This window comes from Pleurodeles waltl, chromosome 11 (assembly GCF_031143425.1).
Source record: "Pleurodeles waltl isolate 20211129_DDA chromosome 11, aPleWal1.hap1.20221129, whole genome shotgun sequence".
Lineage (NCBI taxonomy): Eukaryota > Metazoa > Chordata > Amphibia > Caudata > Salamandridae > Pleurodeles > Pleurodeles waltl.
In genome coordinates, this window is record NC_090450.1 from 352,083,379 (window position 1) to 352,100,777 (window position 17,399).

General features: G+C 46.1%; 1 protein-coding gene across 1 annotated transcript in view; it reads right to left on the minus strand.

The window, feature by feature from the left end:
• Positions 1-17,399, minus strand: part of SNED1 (sushi, nidogen and EGF like domains 1) — a 2,603,997-nt gene that overhangs the window by 1,140,586 nt on the left and 1,446,012 nt on the right. The window contains exon 18 of the mRNA XM_069213662.1: positions 675-788. Coding sequence (XP_069069763.1) covers positions 675-788 — 114 coding nt within the window. The remainder of the gene's footprint in view (positions 1-674; positions 789-17,399) is intronic.

The window sequence follows — 17,399 nt, forward strand, 5'->3', positions numbered from 1 at the left end:
CAACTGCCATCCATATCCACACTCCTCTTACATAAGAACAGTATGTAGGTAATACAATTGTCCTCTGCTTTTTCTCCTGAATTTAGCCTCTTCTACATCTGTTGAAATGTCTCTTGGAGGAAGGCAATTCCTATGGCATATTTTCTAAGGTGTGTAGGCGTTTTGTACCTCTTTACATAGGAAAGTTTCATGTGGCTTTTTATATTGGCCTGTTCATGAGTATTGTCATCTAACCTGCCTCGCATGTTTGCGTTGTGGGTGTCTGACTATATAATCCGTATATGGTGGGCCTAACACATTTAGACCACTGTGCTTCAACATATATTTTGCAATATCCTGCAGGCCAGTGGAGTGCTGCTCTCCTATGCACTGTGTGTATATTTAGGTGCATACTTTGGGTGTAAATTGCATACTAATTAGATTAGGTTCTAATTTATTACCAATTGTTATTGGCATATTCGTTTAATGTACCGTTACACAAATGTAATGTCCTCTGGCCATAGGTTAAGCGTTTGTTTAGTGTAGGGTGTGCCTCAGTTTGGTGTAGTTGTAAAGGAGGGTATTTATTTTAGGTTTTGGCTTTGTATTAATCAGAAGCAGAGTTTCTATAGTCTGAAGGCATATTTGGATTTTTTTATGCATCATTATTATTATTGTTATGTTAAAATTCTCACCTATCTCACAATTGTAGCCGAAGAATCCTACGGGACAGACGCAAAGGTAAGAGCCTTCATAGTTCTCACATTCTCCTCCATGTTGGCAGGGACTCGAATCACAGCTGTCAACTTCTACAGGGCAAAAATACAATTAATGAAAATTGAAGAAAGACTGAACACTAAACTAATGTTGGATTCTACTCCAGCTAAACATCCTAAAAGCAGTATTTGCCCCACAGCTTAAAGGAAACAGGATGTACTGTCAAATCAAATGAACTGAGTGAACATGAATTCAAGATTTACCACTTGCATGTCTCTGAGAAGAAAGGGTTCATTTCTATTTAAATCAGCATCTCCAACAATAAAAGGCTCAACTTCTAATATTAGAAATCTACCCAAAATAAAGAAATATTCTAATCTCTACAAACAGATTTTATCTACCAATACACTAATGAATACTGCTTGGAAAACAAATTCCACTCTCAGTACACTAGGGTCTCCAAAATAATGTTTACTTACCCACACTTTAGTGTCTTGGGGAGTGATTCACAAAGGTAAACACACATTTTTGTGTACGTTTACTACTTTTCGGTATTCACAAACTATGTGCAGAGTTTTATGACTTCGCACTCCTTATACCTATGTGTGCGGACTTCTCTGCCCCAAATGTGGGGTCTCCTGGGGCGCAGAACCCTAAACACATAAGTATTAGGAGTGCGGAGTTGTAAAACTCAGCATGTAGTCAAAACTGAAAAGTAGTAAACGTACACTAAAGTGTAAGATTACCTTTATTGAAACAGGCCCTAGGAGTTTTATCTCCCAACAGATGAAATTTCCTCAGTGGGTAAACTATTTATCTTGTAATACATTAAATTTAGCCTATGGGACAGAAAGAAATTGGTTTCCCAATATTTTTCAACCTGAGCTTTGATTCTGCAAGTTTTTGAACATATATTGAGCCCCACTCCAAATGTCTGTGGTCCCTTTTGTTCAGTATAATCTGTGATGTCACAAAATATGTATACATAGGGGTGCTATTGTGATTCCATCATCCGTTTGCGCTCTAAGTGGCTGACCCCACAAAGGCAGATACCTCCAGTAAAATTTTTGTCAGAGGAGCCCCAGGGGGCCTGTTAGAAATGGGGTCATTAGTTGGCAAGGGTAATCACCCAGGCACAGTAGGGACCACCAGTCTAGTCAGGGTAAGTCAGATACACACTAAAAATATAACCTGTCCTCACTCTCTGGTAGCTTGGCACAGAGCAGTCCGGCTTATCTAAAAAGGCAATGTGTAAAGGATTTGTGCAACACACACACACACAGTAACACACTGAAAACACCACAGAAAGACTCCACACAGGTGTATAAAAATAGACAATAATTGTATTAATAAATCAAGACCAAAATGACAAAAATCCAATGAGTAGAAGTCAAGTAATGAATTTTAGAAGAGCAAGTGTAAAAATTACACTTAGAAGCAATAGTGCTTTAGGGGCTACCTTAGGTCGCACTGGACCGGGGCAAAGTCAACAGTTCAAGCCGACCGCGATGGAGTGCGGGCCAGGTAAGGATTGCCACACAGACCTGGGGAATGGAGTACCTTGATCCTGGGCGCGAACACGAGATGTGGGGTTGATGCATCAGTAGATGTGTCACTATCACTCCCGCAGTAGAGGGAAGTGTTGCTTTTCTCATGCGTTGAGGATGTGTTGGTTTTGGAAGATGAGCATCAAAGCCGCAATGCGTTAATTCTGAAGCTGATGAGCCAGGTTTCTCCATGCTGTTGAAGAGGTGCATCGATCGTCCTTCAGCGATGACAGCAATGCAGTGATTTCAGTGCAGTGTTGGTGCCCATGCACCCGGTGCCGCTTTCAAAAGGCAGGGGACGCGTAGGTTGACACAGCAGTTGTGGAGATGCTGCTCGGGCCCCAAGTGTGATGTGTTGATTTTACTCCTGCAACAGGGTCAATGCATCAGTTTCTGCTTCCAACAGGAAGTGTCAATTTCACTGGTGCAAATATCTGGGTCCACTTCCTGTGAACCAGGCACAGGGGCAGGGGTAGCAACTTTGATATCCCTGAGTCTCTAGGAACAGGAGGCAAACCAACAAGCCCTTGAAGATCACTTTGAGTTGCAAAGCAGAGTCCAGCTCTCCCTCAGCAGGGTCAGAGAGCAATAGGCAGCAGACCAGCATAGCAGAAAATGCAGTCCTTCCAGGTCAGAAGTCCAGCTGAGTAACAGTCCTTGCTGCAGGACAGTAGTTCTTCCGACAGAGTCCAGATGTAGGTCCAGAAGTGTCTTTGAAGTGCACAAGTATCCTTTCCTCCTTAGCCCTGGCTCCAGACTATCAGTAAGGGGTAATCAGTACTTTGTGTGGGAACAGATACTGCCTATTTAGGTGAAAGTGTCAGCACCTCCCACCCTTCCTGCTCAGGAAGAACCATCAGACTGCAGATGAGCACTCAGACACACCTAACCTTCCTGTGTTTGTGGCTATCTTGAGGGAATGCATAAAGTATAGCTTTCACCCAGCCCAGACATGTACTGGAGACAGACTGCAGGCACACAGAGATATAAGAGCAGAGAAATGTCCACTTTCTATAAGCGGCATTTCTAAAACTGTAATGTTCAATCAGACTTTACCAGTAAAGAGGATTTATCACTACCATTCCAAAGATATGAAACATGACACAATTAATTCTTTCTAATGGGGAATTACAGCTTAAAGGTGTATTAAAGAATTCCCAATGTTAACCTATGAGAGGAGCAGGCCTCACAGTGAAAAAGGAATATAGGTGTTTTTCAGTATCAGGACATGCAAAACTTAAAAGGATGTGCCTTACCTTTTTACATACACATCACTCTGCCCTATGGGCTTCCTAGGGCCCTCCCTTAGAGGTGACCTGTAATAAAGGGAAGTCTAAGGCTTTTCAAAGGCTGTAAAAGCCAAGTTGAAGTGGCAGCATACACACTCTCTACAGTGGCAGGCCTGAGACATGTTTAAAGGGCTTCTTAAGTGGGTGGCACAATCAGTGGTGCAGGCTCACTAGTAGCATTTAATTTACAAACCACGGGCACATGAAGTGCACTTTAATAGGGACTTATAAATAAATTAAACATACCAATTGGGGATAAGCCAATGTTACCACATTTTAAGGAGAGCACACCAGCACGTTAGAACTAGTTAGCAGTGGTAACGTTCACAGAGTTCTAAGGTCAACAAAAATGAGGTCAGAAAAAAGGAGGAGGAAGGCAAAATGTTTGGGGTGACCCTTCAGAGAGTACCATTTTTCAACAGTGCCTGCTTGTGTTTGTCAAGAGTGCACTTAGAATATCACTAACTAACTCATCTTCTGTATGTCAGGTAAAAGATATATGCAGTATATGAATGGGTAATGATTTATTAACATGGAGTTGTGTGTGTATTTATTTAAATTAAATTCAATCATTCATTCCAAGTCTGTTTCTCAGTAGCCCTTTGTTATCCAAAATGCAATAAATTGTAGAAGGAATCTGCCTTCTCAGATGTGAGCACTGGTGTTTGAGGTCAACCAGAATTAGTAGCCACTGCTGGCCTGTGTTCGTGTCCTCTAATAAGAACTAGTATTCCAACTAAAGTCTCTTCTACATCACTTTTTGAACAGTCCATTATTGGTATGCATAGTGATTTAGCCCCTTTGAAAAGATCACATCACCTATGGAATTCATTCTAGGCACAGTCTACATATTGACTAGCACCTGGGCCAGGCCGAAAACCGATCTGGAAAGCTATCCTGGTCCACGCTCTCTGAGATTCCCCAACTCAGTCCACACTCCTAGAATGCAGGCCTGGCCCATGCTACTGTGATAACCACAGCTCAGACCTGCCCCTTGAATCCCCCCACCTAGTCACAACCAATAAGGCACTCAAGACAGTCCACTCCCTGTTCCTCGAGAACTGAACTCCAAACCACACCCACTTAAGAACATCAATCCAGTTCACATCCCCTTAGGAATACCACACCATTGAATGTTCCTCAAGAATTGGTCTACTACACCTAGTGATTGTGTATCCAGCCTTTTTGATGTTACCCAAGGACATGGGTGCAGTCCATATCCCACTGGCATTGTGTACCAGTCCACGCCGTTTATGGGTACTTCCTCTGCCACTCTCCAGAACCCAGAGCTAACCTGTTTAGCACTACTAACCTTGTTCTGGTTAAGAGACCCTCCAGAATGCAAATTCTCTCCACAACAATGTTAGGATCAATGTCGGCTACTGGAACACAAACTACGACAATACCATCACAAATACCCACGCCATTTCAGTCAATGTTCCCTCTGGTGCCCTTCTTACCTTCTTAAAAACGTGTACATCGTAAAGAAGGCTGTAATATTCAGAAAGGGGTAACTCATGAAAATAATTAGCTTTTTTATATTTACACCCTTTATTTTCTTTTTAATTGAGAGTTTGCTCCAAATTACTTTATTTGCAAACATATTTCAGGCACCGAAAATACTGTATTTTATTTTACTTTATGCAGAAACGAATTATGTAAATATTTGGTCTGAAACTGAAAATATTTTATTTGATATGTTCTATTAACATGCATTGTAAAATATTTTATTCTGAGACCTTACATGTACTGGTTTATTTGTGCACTTGAAAAAATAAATTCCACTTTCTAAACAAAATAATTTTTTTCAGTAAGCATTATGGTTTACATATATTTTAGAGGTGAGCAGCTTCCATATAAAGGCATAAAGATACAGACACTGATCTGAGCCAACCTAAAGGGGAGGCGAGTGTTAAACAAGTCGTTCTTTTTTAGCTCATTACATTCTAGCACTGTGACTCCTGTATTTATAACTTGATAAGTAAAGCCACATGTACCAAAATGCAAAGTGATGTAGCTAACAACCCACCTAACAACCCCAACAGGAGATAACTTGAATGGCAGTGTTCTCGGGCCATTTTCTCTCCAGCTTGATCACAGACCTTCAGTAAACACCTATTTCCCAAAGTGCTAGGCTTGAAAGTTGAATTTGAGTCATTGTCTGCTCTCGTGCACCCAACCCAATTAATCTTCATGTAAGGGTACTTTTGAACCAGGAACTGAGGCAGGGGATCTGATGACAGAATTATACTATCCCAAAGAGTCGCATTATTGCATGAAATGTTCCTTGAAACTGACAGACTTGAGCCACATAGTCAAGAACCAACCACAGTGACGCTCAACCTCCCTTAAACGCTTAGCGGTGTCAACAAATATTCTCCAGGATTTCATGAAGTAAAGGTTCTATAAAAATGACGGAATGGCAATGGCCACCCTGGAATCAACTTTCAAAAAGTGGGTTGTCTTGGTGTGAAAGCAGGGCAGGTATTTTATTCATGTGCGACATTACAGTATGAAATTTAAAAAAATCAAAAAGATAAGTAGATATCTCTGCCTTCTACCGTATTATCCTTCATACCTACTTTTCAGCTTGGACACTGTACCTGGCAAAATGTAATTGTGAATACTCTTCGATGTCATATCTACGAAAGCACTGCTTTTCTGTTCGGACAGGAGTCCATAAACAAGCACAGCACACAAAAAATTCACCAAAGGCCAGATTTAATATACTTTGGCACGGGTGCTTATGTGAAAAAAACTACCAATTCCATGAATTTTTCACAAAATATATTTTGAAGCAATATTGACACTATTGTGGAGAACTAAGCCACCCTGCAGTAAAGGCAATGGTGTGATGTAACAGTGAAGGAATATTTGAAACACCACAGTGTTCCATGCAAGGCCAGATCTATTACAATAGTATTATCTAGCTTTGCATGAACTCAATACACCCAATGTAACAAGGCGCAAGCAAGGGGGAGCGGAATATTGCATAGTATGTATGAGGTGTAACTGCAGCGAAATTATATATTTTACGCACCTTACTTGCTTTTGAGTTTCTATTGGAAGGTATACTTACAGTACAGATCTCACACAAGGTGGCATTAGCTCCCTGTAGCCCAATGATTCAATTCAGATAAATGTATTTTTATACTGTGTTCACGGCCAATGGCAATATTGGTGCATAACTCTTGCTAAGTATGATGCTGTACAATTTATGCCCACTCTTGCAATGCAGCACAGCTGATTTTTACTTAAATAAGGCTGCAAACCATGGGAAGGTATAGTTTCTCATCTGTAACTCCAGTTCTCTCGTAGGGGTATTTCAATGATAGTCATGAGCGTTGAATAGTTCTGCCCGCCTCTGGGGACTCCGGAGCACTTTTTCCAATATGTATTCTTAAGTGTTGATGTTCGCCTTTTTTCAGGAAGGCCTGCATAGTTACTTAAGAAAGTTATTATGCAGCCTAAAGAATAGGCTACAGTGGCCAAGATTCTTCATCTTTTTGATGCAAAAGGGAAATAGATCAAGGAGACATGCAGTAAAAAGCATGAGTAATTTGAAAAATAATAGAAAAAATCTTTCACACACCCTTGCGCAATGTGAGATAAGGGTGAAGGAGTGCAGGGCAGTGTAGCCCATATGCTGCCATTATAAAGTAAGTAAAAGGAGACTGTGGGGGTCATTCCGACCCCGGTGGGTGGCGGGCGCCGCCCGCCGGGCGGAGACCGCCAGAAGACCGCACCGCGGTCAAATGACCGCGGCGGTCATTCTGACTTTCCTGCTGGGCGGGCGGGCGACCGCCAAAAGGCCGCCCGCCCGCCCAGCAGGAAAGCCCCAGCAACGATGAAGCCGGCTCCGAATGGAGCCGGCAGAGTTGCTGGTGTGCGACGGGTGCAGTGGCACCCGTCGCGATTTTCAGTGTCTGCTAGGCAGACACTGAAAATCATTATGGGGCCCTGTTAGGGGGCCCCTGCACTGCCCATGCCTGTGGCATGGGCAGTGCAGGGGCCCCCAGGGGCCCCACGACACCCTTTCCCGCCATCCTGTTCCTGGCAGTTTTTACCGCCAGGACCAGGATGGCGGGAAGGGGGTCGGAATCCCCATGGCGGTGCTGCGAGCAGCGCCGCCATGGAGGATTCTTTGGGGCAGGGGTAAACCGGCGGGAAACCACCGGTTGCCCTTTTCTGACCGCGGCTTTACCGCCGCAGTCAGAATTGCCCATGAAGCACCGCCAGCCTGTTGGCGGTGCTTCCGCGGCACTCTGCCCTGGCGGTTTTCAACCGCCAGGGTCAGAATGACCGCCTGTGTCTTTAAAAACCCTGGGACCTCCATTATCCCATCATGTCTAGTGAGAAGCAGTTACATCAGTTCTTTTTGCAGGCAGTATTAGCTGATTTAAAGAGGAGCCTCAATATTATTTTGTCTACTCCACCGGGGAGGAGGGAGGGTTGCTTATGACTATCATGGAAATACCCATACAAGAGAACTGGAGTTACAGGTAAGAAACTATACCTTTTCTCGAAAGGGGATTTCCATGTATAGTCATAAGCACTGAATACAGTAGCAGGCCCATCCCCGTTGAAAGCAGTGGCGTAGACAGAACAATAACGAGGTAGGCAGTCAAGCAAATAGATTTCTAAGGGAAGCCTGCCCTACTTGAGCATCTGTCCTTGCATCAGAATCAAGACAACAGTGCTTAGCGAACGTGTGGACTGAACTCTATGTAGCTGATCTGCAAATATCTGCCAAGGAGATATTTCTCATTAAGGCAGTTGTGACTGATTTGCCTCTGGTCGAGTGTGCTTTTGGTCTACTAGCAAGGGTTTTATTAGCTAGCTGGTAAAAGAACAGGATACACAAGACAATCTACCTGGAGGGTGATTGCTTGGAGGTGGTCAGACCACTGCAAACCGGACCATAGATAATGAACAGTTGCTGTGATCTGCACATCGATTTGGTTTTGTCTAGGTAACATTTCAAAACCCTCTTTACATCCAGATAATTAAGTGTTCTCTCCGCAGGAGCAGATGGATTGTGAAAGAAAATTGGTAAAGAAACAGGCCGGTTCACATGAAAATCAGAGATAACCTTAGGTAGGAGTTTAGGATGTTTCCTCATTACTACTTTGGAAGAGTGGAAGACTGTGTATGGTTCGTTAGCACAGAGGGCCTGGATCTCGCTAACCCTGCGTGCTGATGTAATTGCCACAAGGAAATCAGTTTTTCAAGTGAGGTGCTGGAGAGATGCTTTGTGTATGTGCTCAAAAGGTTGTTGCTTGAGATGTGACAGGACCACATTAAGCTCCCACAGTGGAGAAAGGCACGTAATTGGAGAAAATACTTTCTTTCGACCCCTCTAGGAAATCTTTGATGACTGGGATTTTAAAGAAAGCGCTTTGTGAAAGACTTTTCCTCTATACAGTGAGAGCTGCCAGGTGCACATTAATGGAAGAGAATTGTAGGCCAGATTTATCAAGGTGCAACACATATGGAAGAATGCAAGATGTGGGATCCATATTCTTGGAAGAACATCAGATGCAGAATCTCTTCCATTTGAAGGCATATGTAGACCAGGTGGAAGACTGCTTTGTCTGTTCCAGAACCTGCATACAGTCTTGTGGTAGGTTAAGGTGTCCATACTGTACTAACTCAGGAGCCATGCTGCTAAATTCAAGGTGGAGAGGTTGGGATGTCTCATCTGGCCTCCAAATTTCGTCAGGAGGTCTGGCCTGCATGACAGCCTGAGATGTGGACGGAGCGACCAGTGAAGATAGTCCGGGAACCACATTGCCTCGGCCACTCTGGTGCGATGAGGATCATCCTGGCTGTTGTTGGAAGCTTGAGCAAGACTGCAGGGATCAGGGGAACTGGTGGAAAAGCGTAAAGAAATTTGTTGGACTAGTAGATCCATAGGGCATTCCCCAACGATTCAGAATATTAAAACATGACGGCGAAGTTGCAGCATTATTTGTTTTCCGCAGTGGGGAAGAGGTTGATAGAAGGTGTACCCCACAAGCTGAAAATATTTTGAGCGACATCTTCGTTCAATACCCACTCGTGGCTTTCATTGAGAGCCCTGCTAAGTGCATCTGCCCCGACATTTTGAATGCCTGGAAGGGGAGTTGCTAATACGGTCAAATTCCTGGCAATGAGCCTGTGCCACATCGTCTGTGCCCCTTGTGACAGGGCTCTGAATTTGGTTCCCCCCTAATTGTTCAGGTAGTACATGGTGGTTGTATTGTCCATCTAAAGTGGCAGGGTGTCGGTGTTGAAAGACGGTAGAAATGCATGCCTTGAGAGCTAGGTGAACTGCACAGAGTTCAAGTAGATTGATGTGGTATGTCGTGTCCCTTGGAGACCATGAACCTTGTATCTTTTGGTGATCCATATGGGTTCCCCAACCGAGGAGAGATGCATCTGCAACAATGGTCTGTGTTGGAGCCTGTTGAAAAAAAGCATTCCTTGTAGCAGATCCTTTGGAGAGCACCACCAGCTGAGAGATCTGATTGCGTGGGTGGACAGAGTGATCCTGTCTTCCCAATTTCCCAATAGCAGGTCCCACTAGTCCTCTAGGCACTCCTGGAAAGGCTGCAAGTGGAGGTGAGCGCTGGGAGCAAGAAAGATGCTGGAGGCCATGGAGCCGAGAAGGCAGGAGATTGTGCGCAATGTTGGACAATGCATTCTTTTGAGAGAGCAACACTTCTAGAGTACGGATAAGAATTGTTCCTCCGAAAGACACACCTTTCCTTGAAGTGTGTCGATGGTAGCTCCTAAGTAGTGCATCTTCTGGACTGGTGTGGCTGTGGACTTGAGATAGTTGACATGACGACTAAAGTGATACATGAGATAGCAAGTCCATTTGAAATGCAGTTGGGCTTCTGAAAAAGGTGGATGCCTTGATCAGCCAGTCGTCCAGATATGGGTAGACAAAGATTTGGTGCTTTCATAGATGTGCTGCCACCACAGCCATGCACTTGGAGAAAGTTGTGGTGCTGACTTGAGACCAAACGTAAGGACGGTGATTTGGTCATGATCTTGACCCACCGCGAACCTTAGGAACTTCTGATACTTCTTTTTGATGGGAACATTAAAGTAGGCATCGTGCAGGTCAACAGAGAAAAGCCAGTCTCCCTGGTGAATCTGGGGGTATATTTCGTGTAAGACCAGCATTCTGAACTTTTTCTTTCAAATCTATTTGTTGGCAAGCTTGAGATTGAGAATGGGTTTGAACTCTTGTCTGCCTATTTTAGGCACGAGGCAGTACCTGGAGTAAATACCTTTTCCCCGCTGGTTGAGTGGAACAGGTCCTATGCCTTCTTTTGTAACAGGATGGTGACTTCTGCCTTTAAAAGCTTGAGATGAGAAGTGGATGACCTTAGTGGAATAGACAGTGGTGAGGCAGTGAACCTGAGACAATGCCCATTCTGAAAAGTAATGGTGGAAAGATCAGAAGGATATGCGTTGATCTTTGGATCTTTCAAAACCTACGTCTTTCAAAGTGTCTACCTAAGTCTTTATCCTTGCTATTTCATGATCAGCATGTGACTGAAAAGTGTGGAGCCCGAGAATGGCAAGTTCTGAGCATCTGATTTTAACGATGTTAGCCGGAGCCAGGCATGCCTTCTCAACGACACTCCATGGCAGTAAATGTGTGCTGTGAGTAAGGATGAATCTGCTGCCACACTAATGATCTGATTAGAGAACATGACACCTTCTTGGATGATCTCCAGAAAATCCTCACTTTGATCTCTTGGGAGGTGGTCAGAGAAATGGAGGATGGAGTCCCACAGGGCTCTATCATACCTGCCCAAGAGGGCTGTTGCACTGGCCGCCTTCATAGATGTAGCTACAGTAATACATGCTTTGTGGCCCATCAAATCCAATTTTATGCTTTCTTTGTCCGGAAGAGAAGTGACAGAAGCAGATGTGGCATGAGATTTGTGGGCAGCCAGGATTACTACATAGTTAGGTGGAGGATCGGAGAGCAGAAACAAAGGATCTTGGTCCGGAGGACAATAGTTTTTCTGGAGCCTGGAATGTGCTGACTTGGCCATGGCTGGCGTAAGAAACAAGCCCATGACAGTTTCAAGAAAACCCAGCACTAGCTGGAGCAAAGGCCACAAGGCTGTACACTGATAAAGAAAAAATTACCAAGGTGGACGGTGCTGATACAGCCATGGGTGAATTAAACCTACCTGCACTTCGAACAAGAACCTCCTGAAAGGTTGTTATATCGTCTGTCAGTGAGGAACAAGGCTGAGGAGAGTCTGATAATGTGTGTGAATAGTCCCTGGTGGACGAGGAAGTATCCCCATCGCTGGTGAGATCGCAATCTCGACCATTGGCGCGATCTGTGATGTGAATGTCTCGATCTTGTAGAAGAATGCCCAGATGTATGACGGCCATGATGGGACTGATGGTGCGGCCTTGAGTATGTTCAACATGCTCATTGGGAGCTGGATCGGTGCTAGGCACAAGCGGCACTGGAGCAGGTGGAAGCACAGGTGCCAGAAGGACTGGATTTGGCAGCTGAGGAGGGGGCGTAAGAGGAGGAGATGAATGGATGACTACCAGCGATGCAGATATATTTATGGAATGCTGCGACTCTGATGAAGAATAAATCCTCCTTCTTTTTGCAGATTTTTCCCTTCAAGACTTCGAGGGAGACTTTGATGTCTACCTCTCTCTTCGGCGACTAGGCATCGACACTGATCGGCTCCTCAACGTCGATCTCTTATGATGACGTTTCCTTCGCGGCAATGGTGAGCCAGCATCCATAAACATCAATACACTCCTAGATGGCGTGCGCCGATGAGCAGAACTCCTACACGTCATGCAGTGTCTTGATGTCAAGTGAAAATGTTTGTACGACTTCAAGCCAGTCTTTGACAATGAACATGTCTGTGCCGTACCTCCTCTCCACTACGATCTCCTTGACGTAGAACAGGACCAAAAGCAATTTTTTCCTGAAAAACGCCTCTCAGGCCTTCTATGTCTCCTGGAGGAGGAGGGAAGAGCTCTAGTGGGAGAATGACCTTACCCTCCCTCAGAGGTCCCACTGGCTTCATGCTGGCATCGTCTTTCTGCTCTCCCTTGAAAGTGTAGCTTCTCCCTGTCATACAAGGTGCGCCTGGAAAATGTCTTGCAGTGGTTACAGGAGGCGGGAAGGTGTGAGGAACGCAAGCAGATGATACAGACCTCATGGGAGTCTGTTTTGGCGTTTTTTCTGACATAGCGTAGAAATCTGTCAAAAAAAGAAGGCATTTTTTCAAGCATAAATGCCTAAATTCCTGTCAGAGAAAGACAAAAACCAACCGGAGAAAGAAAAAGTAATCGAGTGAAGCTGTTGTCACTGATATTTATAGTCAATTTGTAAAGGAAAAAACCTAAAAAGGTTGAGCTCAATGCTCCAAGGTCCTGTCAGCAGGAGCTGGAAAAAAGAACTCGGGTAACTGCCTCTCACTAGGCATGATGGGATAGTGGAGGTCCCAGGGTTCTTAAAGACCTAGGGCTTTACTACGACACTGGCGGTCTTAAGACTGCCACAGCCACAGTGGAGGTCAGACCGCCGAGGGGCTGACAGTCTTAATCCGCCACAGCAGTGCTGCAAGCAGCGCTGCCCTGGGGATTACAAGTCCCCTCTCCGCCAGTGATTACTTGGGGGTAGCCCCGCCATGTAAAGGCTGGCCGAGATGGGGTGCAGGGAGCCCCAGGGGGCCCCTCCGTTGCCCATGCACTTAGCATGGGCAGTGGAGAGGCCCCCCTAGTCAGCCCCGTTGTGATTTTCACTGTCTTCTTTGCAGACAGTGAAAATTGTGACGGGTGCTGGTGCACCCTACGTACTACAGCATTGCCGCCGGCTCTTTTATGAGCCGGAGTCAATGTTATAGGCTGTTTCCTGCTGGGCCAGTGGGTGGAAACTCTGTTTCCACCTGCTGACCCAGTGGGAAACTCTTAATGGGGCCCGCGGGAAGGGAACTGCACAGGCGGTAACCTGACCGCAGGAATTCGGCGGACGGCCTTTTTCGTCCACCAAACTCATAATGACCACCCATGGTCTCCTTTTACTTCCTTTATAATGGCAGGCTACGGGCTACACTGCCCTACATTCCTTCATTCTTACCTAACATTGCAAAAGGGTTTGTGAAAGATTTTTTCTGTTATTTTTCAAATTACGTATGCTTTTTAACTGCATGTCTCCTTGATCTATTTCCCTTTTGCATCAACAAGATGAATAATTTTGGCCACTGTAGCCTATTCTTTAGCCTGCACAAAAACATTCTTAAGTGACATTGCAGGCCTTACTGAAGAAAGACGAACATCAACACTTAAGACGACATTGGAGAAAGTGCTCAGGGATCCCTGTAGGCAGGGGGGGAACTATTCAACACTTATGAATATACATGGAAATTCCCTACAAGAGAATGGTCCTCACAGCCACTGTAAAGGGCTTGAACATTCATGTTGACTAGAAATGAAGAATTTCATACAATAAATCTTCCAGAAAACGCTTTGGTGTTTTATTGATCACATCCAGTGCTTCATATGACAGGTTTAGAAGATCATACTCTAGCCTTTTAGCAACCAGACCCACTAAGTTGGAGAAGCTGGATGAGAGATAACACAAAGGCCCTCATTACAACATGAGCCACTTACCGCCGTGCATAAGACCGCCAACACACCGCCGCGGAAATCCACCAGAGCTATTATTACCCACAGCTCAGAATCCGCCAAAATTCAGACACCCACACAAGTCCACCACACCAAAGGTCAGTGATAAACTGGCGAAAACAAAACCTCCACCGTCACACCAACAGAAATACGCCCACACTATCACAACACACGAATCCACGCGGCGGTCTTTTAACCGTGGTATTCCATTGGCGGTACACACCGCCGCGCTCAAAATACACACTTTTACAAAACACAGCCACATTGGACAATTCAAAGTACACACACCTGATACACATACACACACCACTCCCACACACCCATTACAATATAAAACACACACCTACATCACCCACAAACCCCTACGACCACAATTACCGAGAGAAGGCCAGAGAGAGACACCACAAACAACTACCAAGCATCCACAGGCACACAATACCATCACCCACATAACTTCCACGCACCTCACACAACACACCACTAAATATCACCCCACTTATCACTACACACACAACCCCACACATCACCCACACCACCCCATGGCACGGCAAAGACACCCCAGGTTCTCGGAGGAGGAGCTCAGGGTCATGGTGGAGGAAATCGTCTGGGTAGAGCAACAGCTATTCGGATCACATGTGCAGCACACCTCCATAGCTAGGAAGATGGAGCTATGGTGCAGAATAGTGGACAGGGTTAACGCAGTGGGACAGCACCCAAGAAATCAGGATGACATCAGGAAGAGGTGGAACGACCTACGGGGGAAGGTGCGTTCCGTGGTCTCAAGACACCACCTTGCGGTTCAGCGGACTGGCGGCGAACCCCCACCTCCTCCCCTACAACTAACAACATGGGAGGAGCAGGTCTTGGTGATTCTGCATCCTGAGGGCCTCGCAGGATTAGATGGAGGAATGGACTCTGGTAAGTCGAATCTTAACTATTATATCACCCACCCTACCTGCATGCATCACATACCCCCACCCTCACCCTCACCCCATCACTCCAACTCCTCACAAATGTCCCAACATCACAAACCACACATCCTAACACCAAGCCCTGCATGCAACAAAAAAGCATGGACACCCATCACCAAAGCATGGCCACTGCACATACCCATACACCCCCCTAAACCACCATCACACAAGGTCCCACACAGGAATGCAAACACTGGGGTACACGGTCACCCACCTATTGCACACCATGGCACACACAGATGTAATAAACATCCTTTTATACCCCTGCAGGATCCCTGCCCAACGTCACCGGACAGGAGGGTCCACACATGTCCACACCACCAACAGAAGAGGCCCACAGTGATGAAAGCAGCTCTAGATGACCAGCCCGGCCCATCGGGGACCTTGGGACAGTCGGTTCCCCTCACACAGTCACAGGCCACTACAGAGCTCCCCCCCCCTAGAAACACCAGCACAGCACCCACCCAGTGGGCCCATACCTCTGTCCCAGGACACGTCAATCAGCAGTGTGTCCACCACTACAGGGAACCCAGACTAACCCAACACCCCAACAACAACAGGGACCTGGGGGCAGTGGTAGTGAGCACATGTTCCAGGGGACGGAGGCCCAGGAACACAGGGGAACTGGGAGGGCTGCTGTGCGACAGTGGGAGGACAGGCCAAGGGAACCCACTCTCCACGAGGCCCTCTCCAACATCATTGGAGCCTACCACCACTCCCAGGAGACGATGGCAACGGTACTGGCCAAGTTTCAGGAGACCCAGCGCCTGCAGGAGGAACAGTTTTTGGGCTTCAGGGAGGAACTCAGATCCATCAATTCCACCCTGGGCACCATCGTAGGGGTGCTGAAGGAAGTACTCAACACCAGGAGGGACACTGTGGCACAACAAGGGGCCCCTGATACTAGCCTGGACGATGAACTGCCCTCCACCTCCGCCAGCGCTAGTGGACAGGAGGCACCGTCACAGGACCAGCACCCCACCCCCTGCAGAGGGAGAACCACCCCGCAAACGGTCCCTGAGATCCAGGACAAAGACAGAGAACGATGCCAAGACCCCGCCAAGAAATGAGACCACCCTGAATGTCATCTTTCTGTCCCACTTTGTCACCCTGTCCATCCTCAAACTGCCCTAGCTCCACTTCCTATGCCCATTTGGGCAATGCACCTGTGAGACTAATAGACTGGACTCTGCCATGGACATTCCTCCACCATCACCCCTCATCATTTTACAACCCCCTCTAATATTGAACACTTAAATAAACACCCTTGAAGCACAAAACAATCTGAAGTCAGTCTGTGATTTCGAAATAGAGTATTAGCAATTACAGTGGAAAAATGCTATAGCAAATGTAATGTCAACATACCTACGTCACACAGCTCTAGTCCATAAGGAAACAAAGCAGATGTCACACTGTGGGACACACATCTGTGAAATCGTAAGGGAAAGTGACAACTCATTGACCATACACTGGGTGAAAACGACAGACAGTAGAGAGGTAGTAGTGTTAAAGTACATGTAGTAGGCAGGTTTGTATTCTTACCTGTGTCTCACTAGAAATATTGCAGGATCCCTGAGTTCCTGTTGTCGATGTCCTTTTCTTTTGCTTCCTCGTCTTCACTGTGCACAGGCTCCACAGCTGCAACACCACCACCATCTGGACCATCCTCCTGCAGAAAAGGCACCTGTTGTCGCAAAGCTAAGTTGTGAAGCATACAGCAGGCCACGATGATCTGGCACACCTTCTTTGGTGAGCAGAATAGGGATCCACCTGTTATATGGAGGCACCTGAACCTGGCCTTCAGGAGGCCGAAGGTCCGCTCTATTATCCGCCGAGTTCGCCCATGGGCCTCATTGTAGCGTTCCTCTGCTCTTGTCCTGGGATTCCTCACTGGGGTCAGTAGCCATGACAGGTTGGGGTAACTAGAGTCACCTGCAAATGACGAGGGACAACTGTTAGACACACACTAACCTGTAGGGATATCCCCAGTCCCAGACAACCATTCCAACTGACTTGCTTCCAGGTGCTCACCTAATAGCCACACATGGTGCCTCTGGAGTTGCCCCATCACATAAGGGATGCTGCTATTTCGCAGGATGTAAGCATCATACACTGAGCCAGGGAACTTGGCATTAACATGGGAGATGTACTGGTCGGCCAAACACACCATCTGCACATTCATGGAATGATAACTCTTCCGGTTTCTGTACGCCTGTTCACTC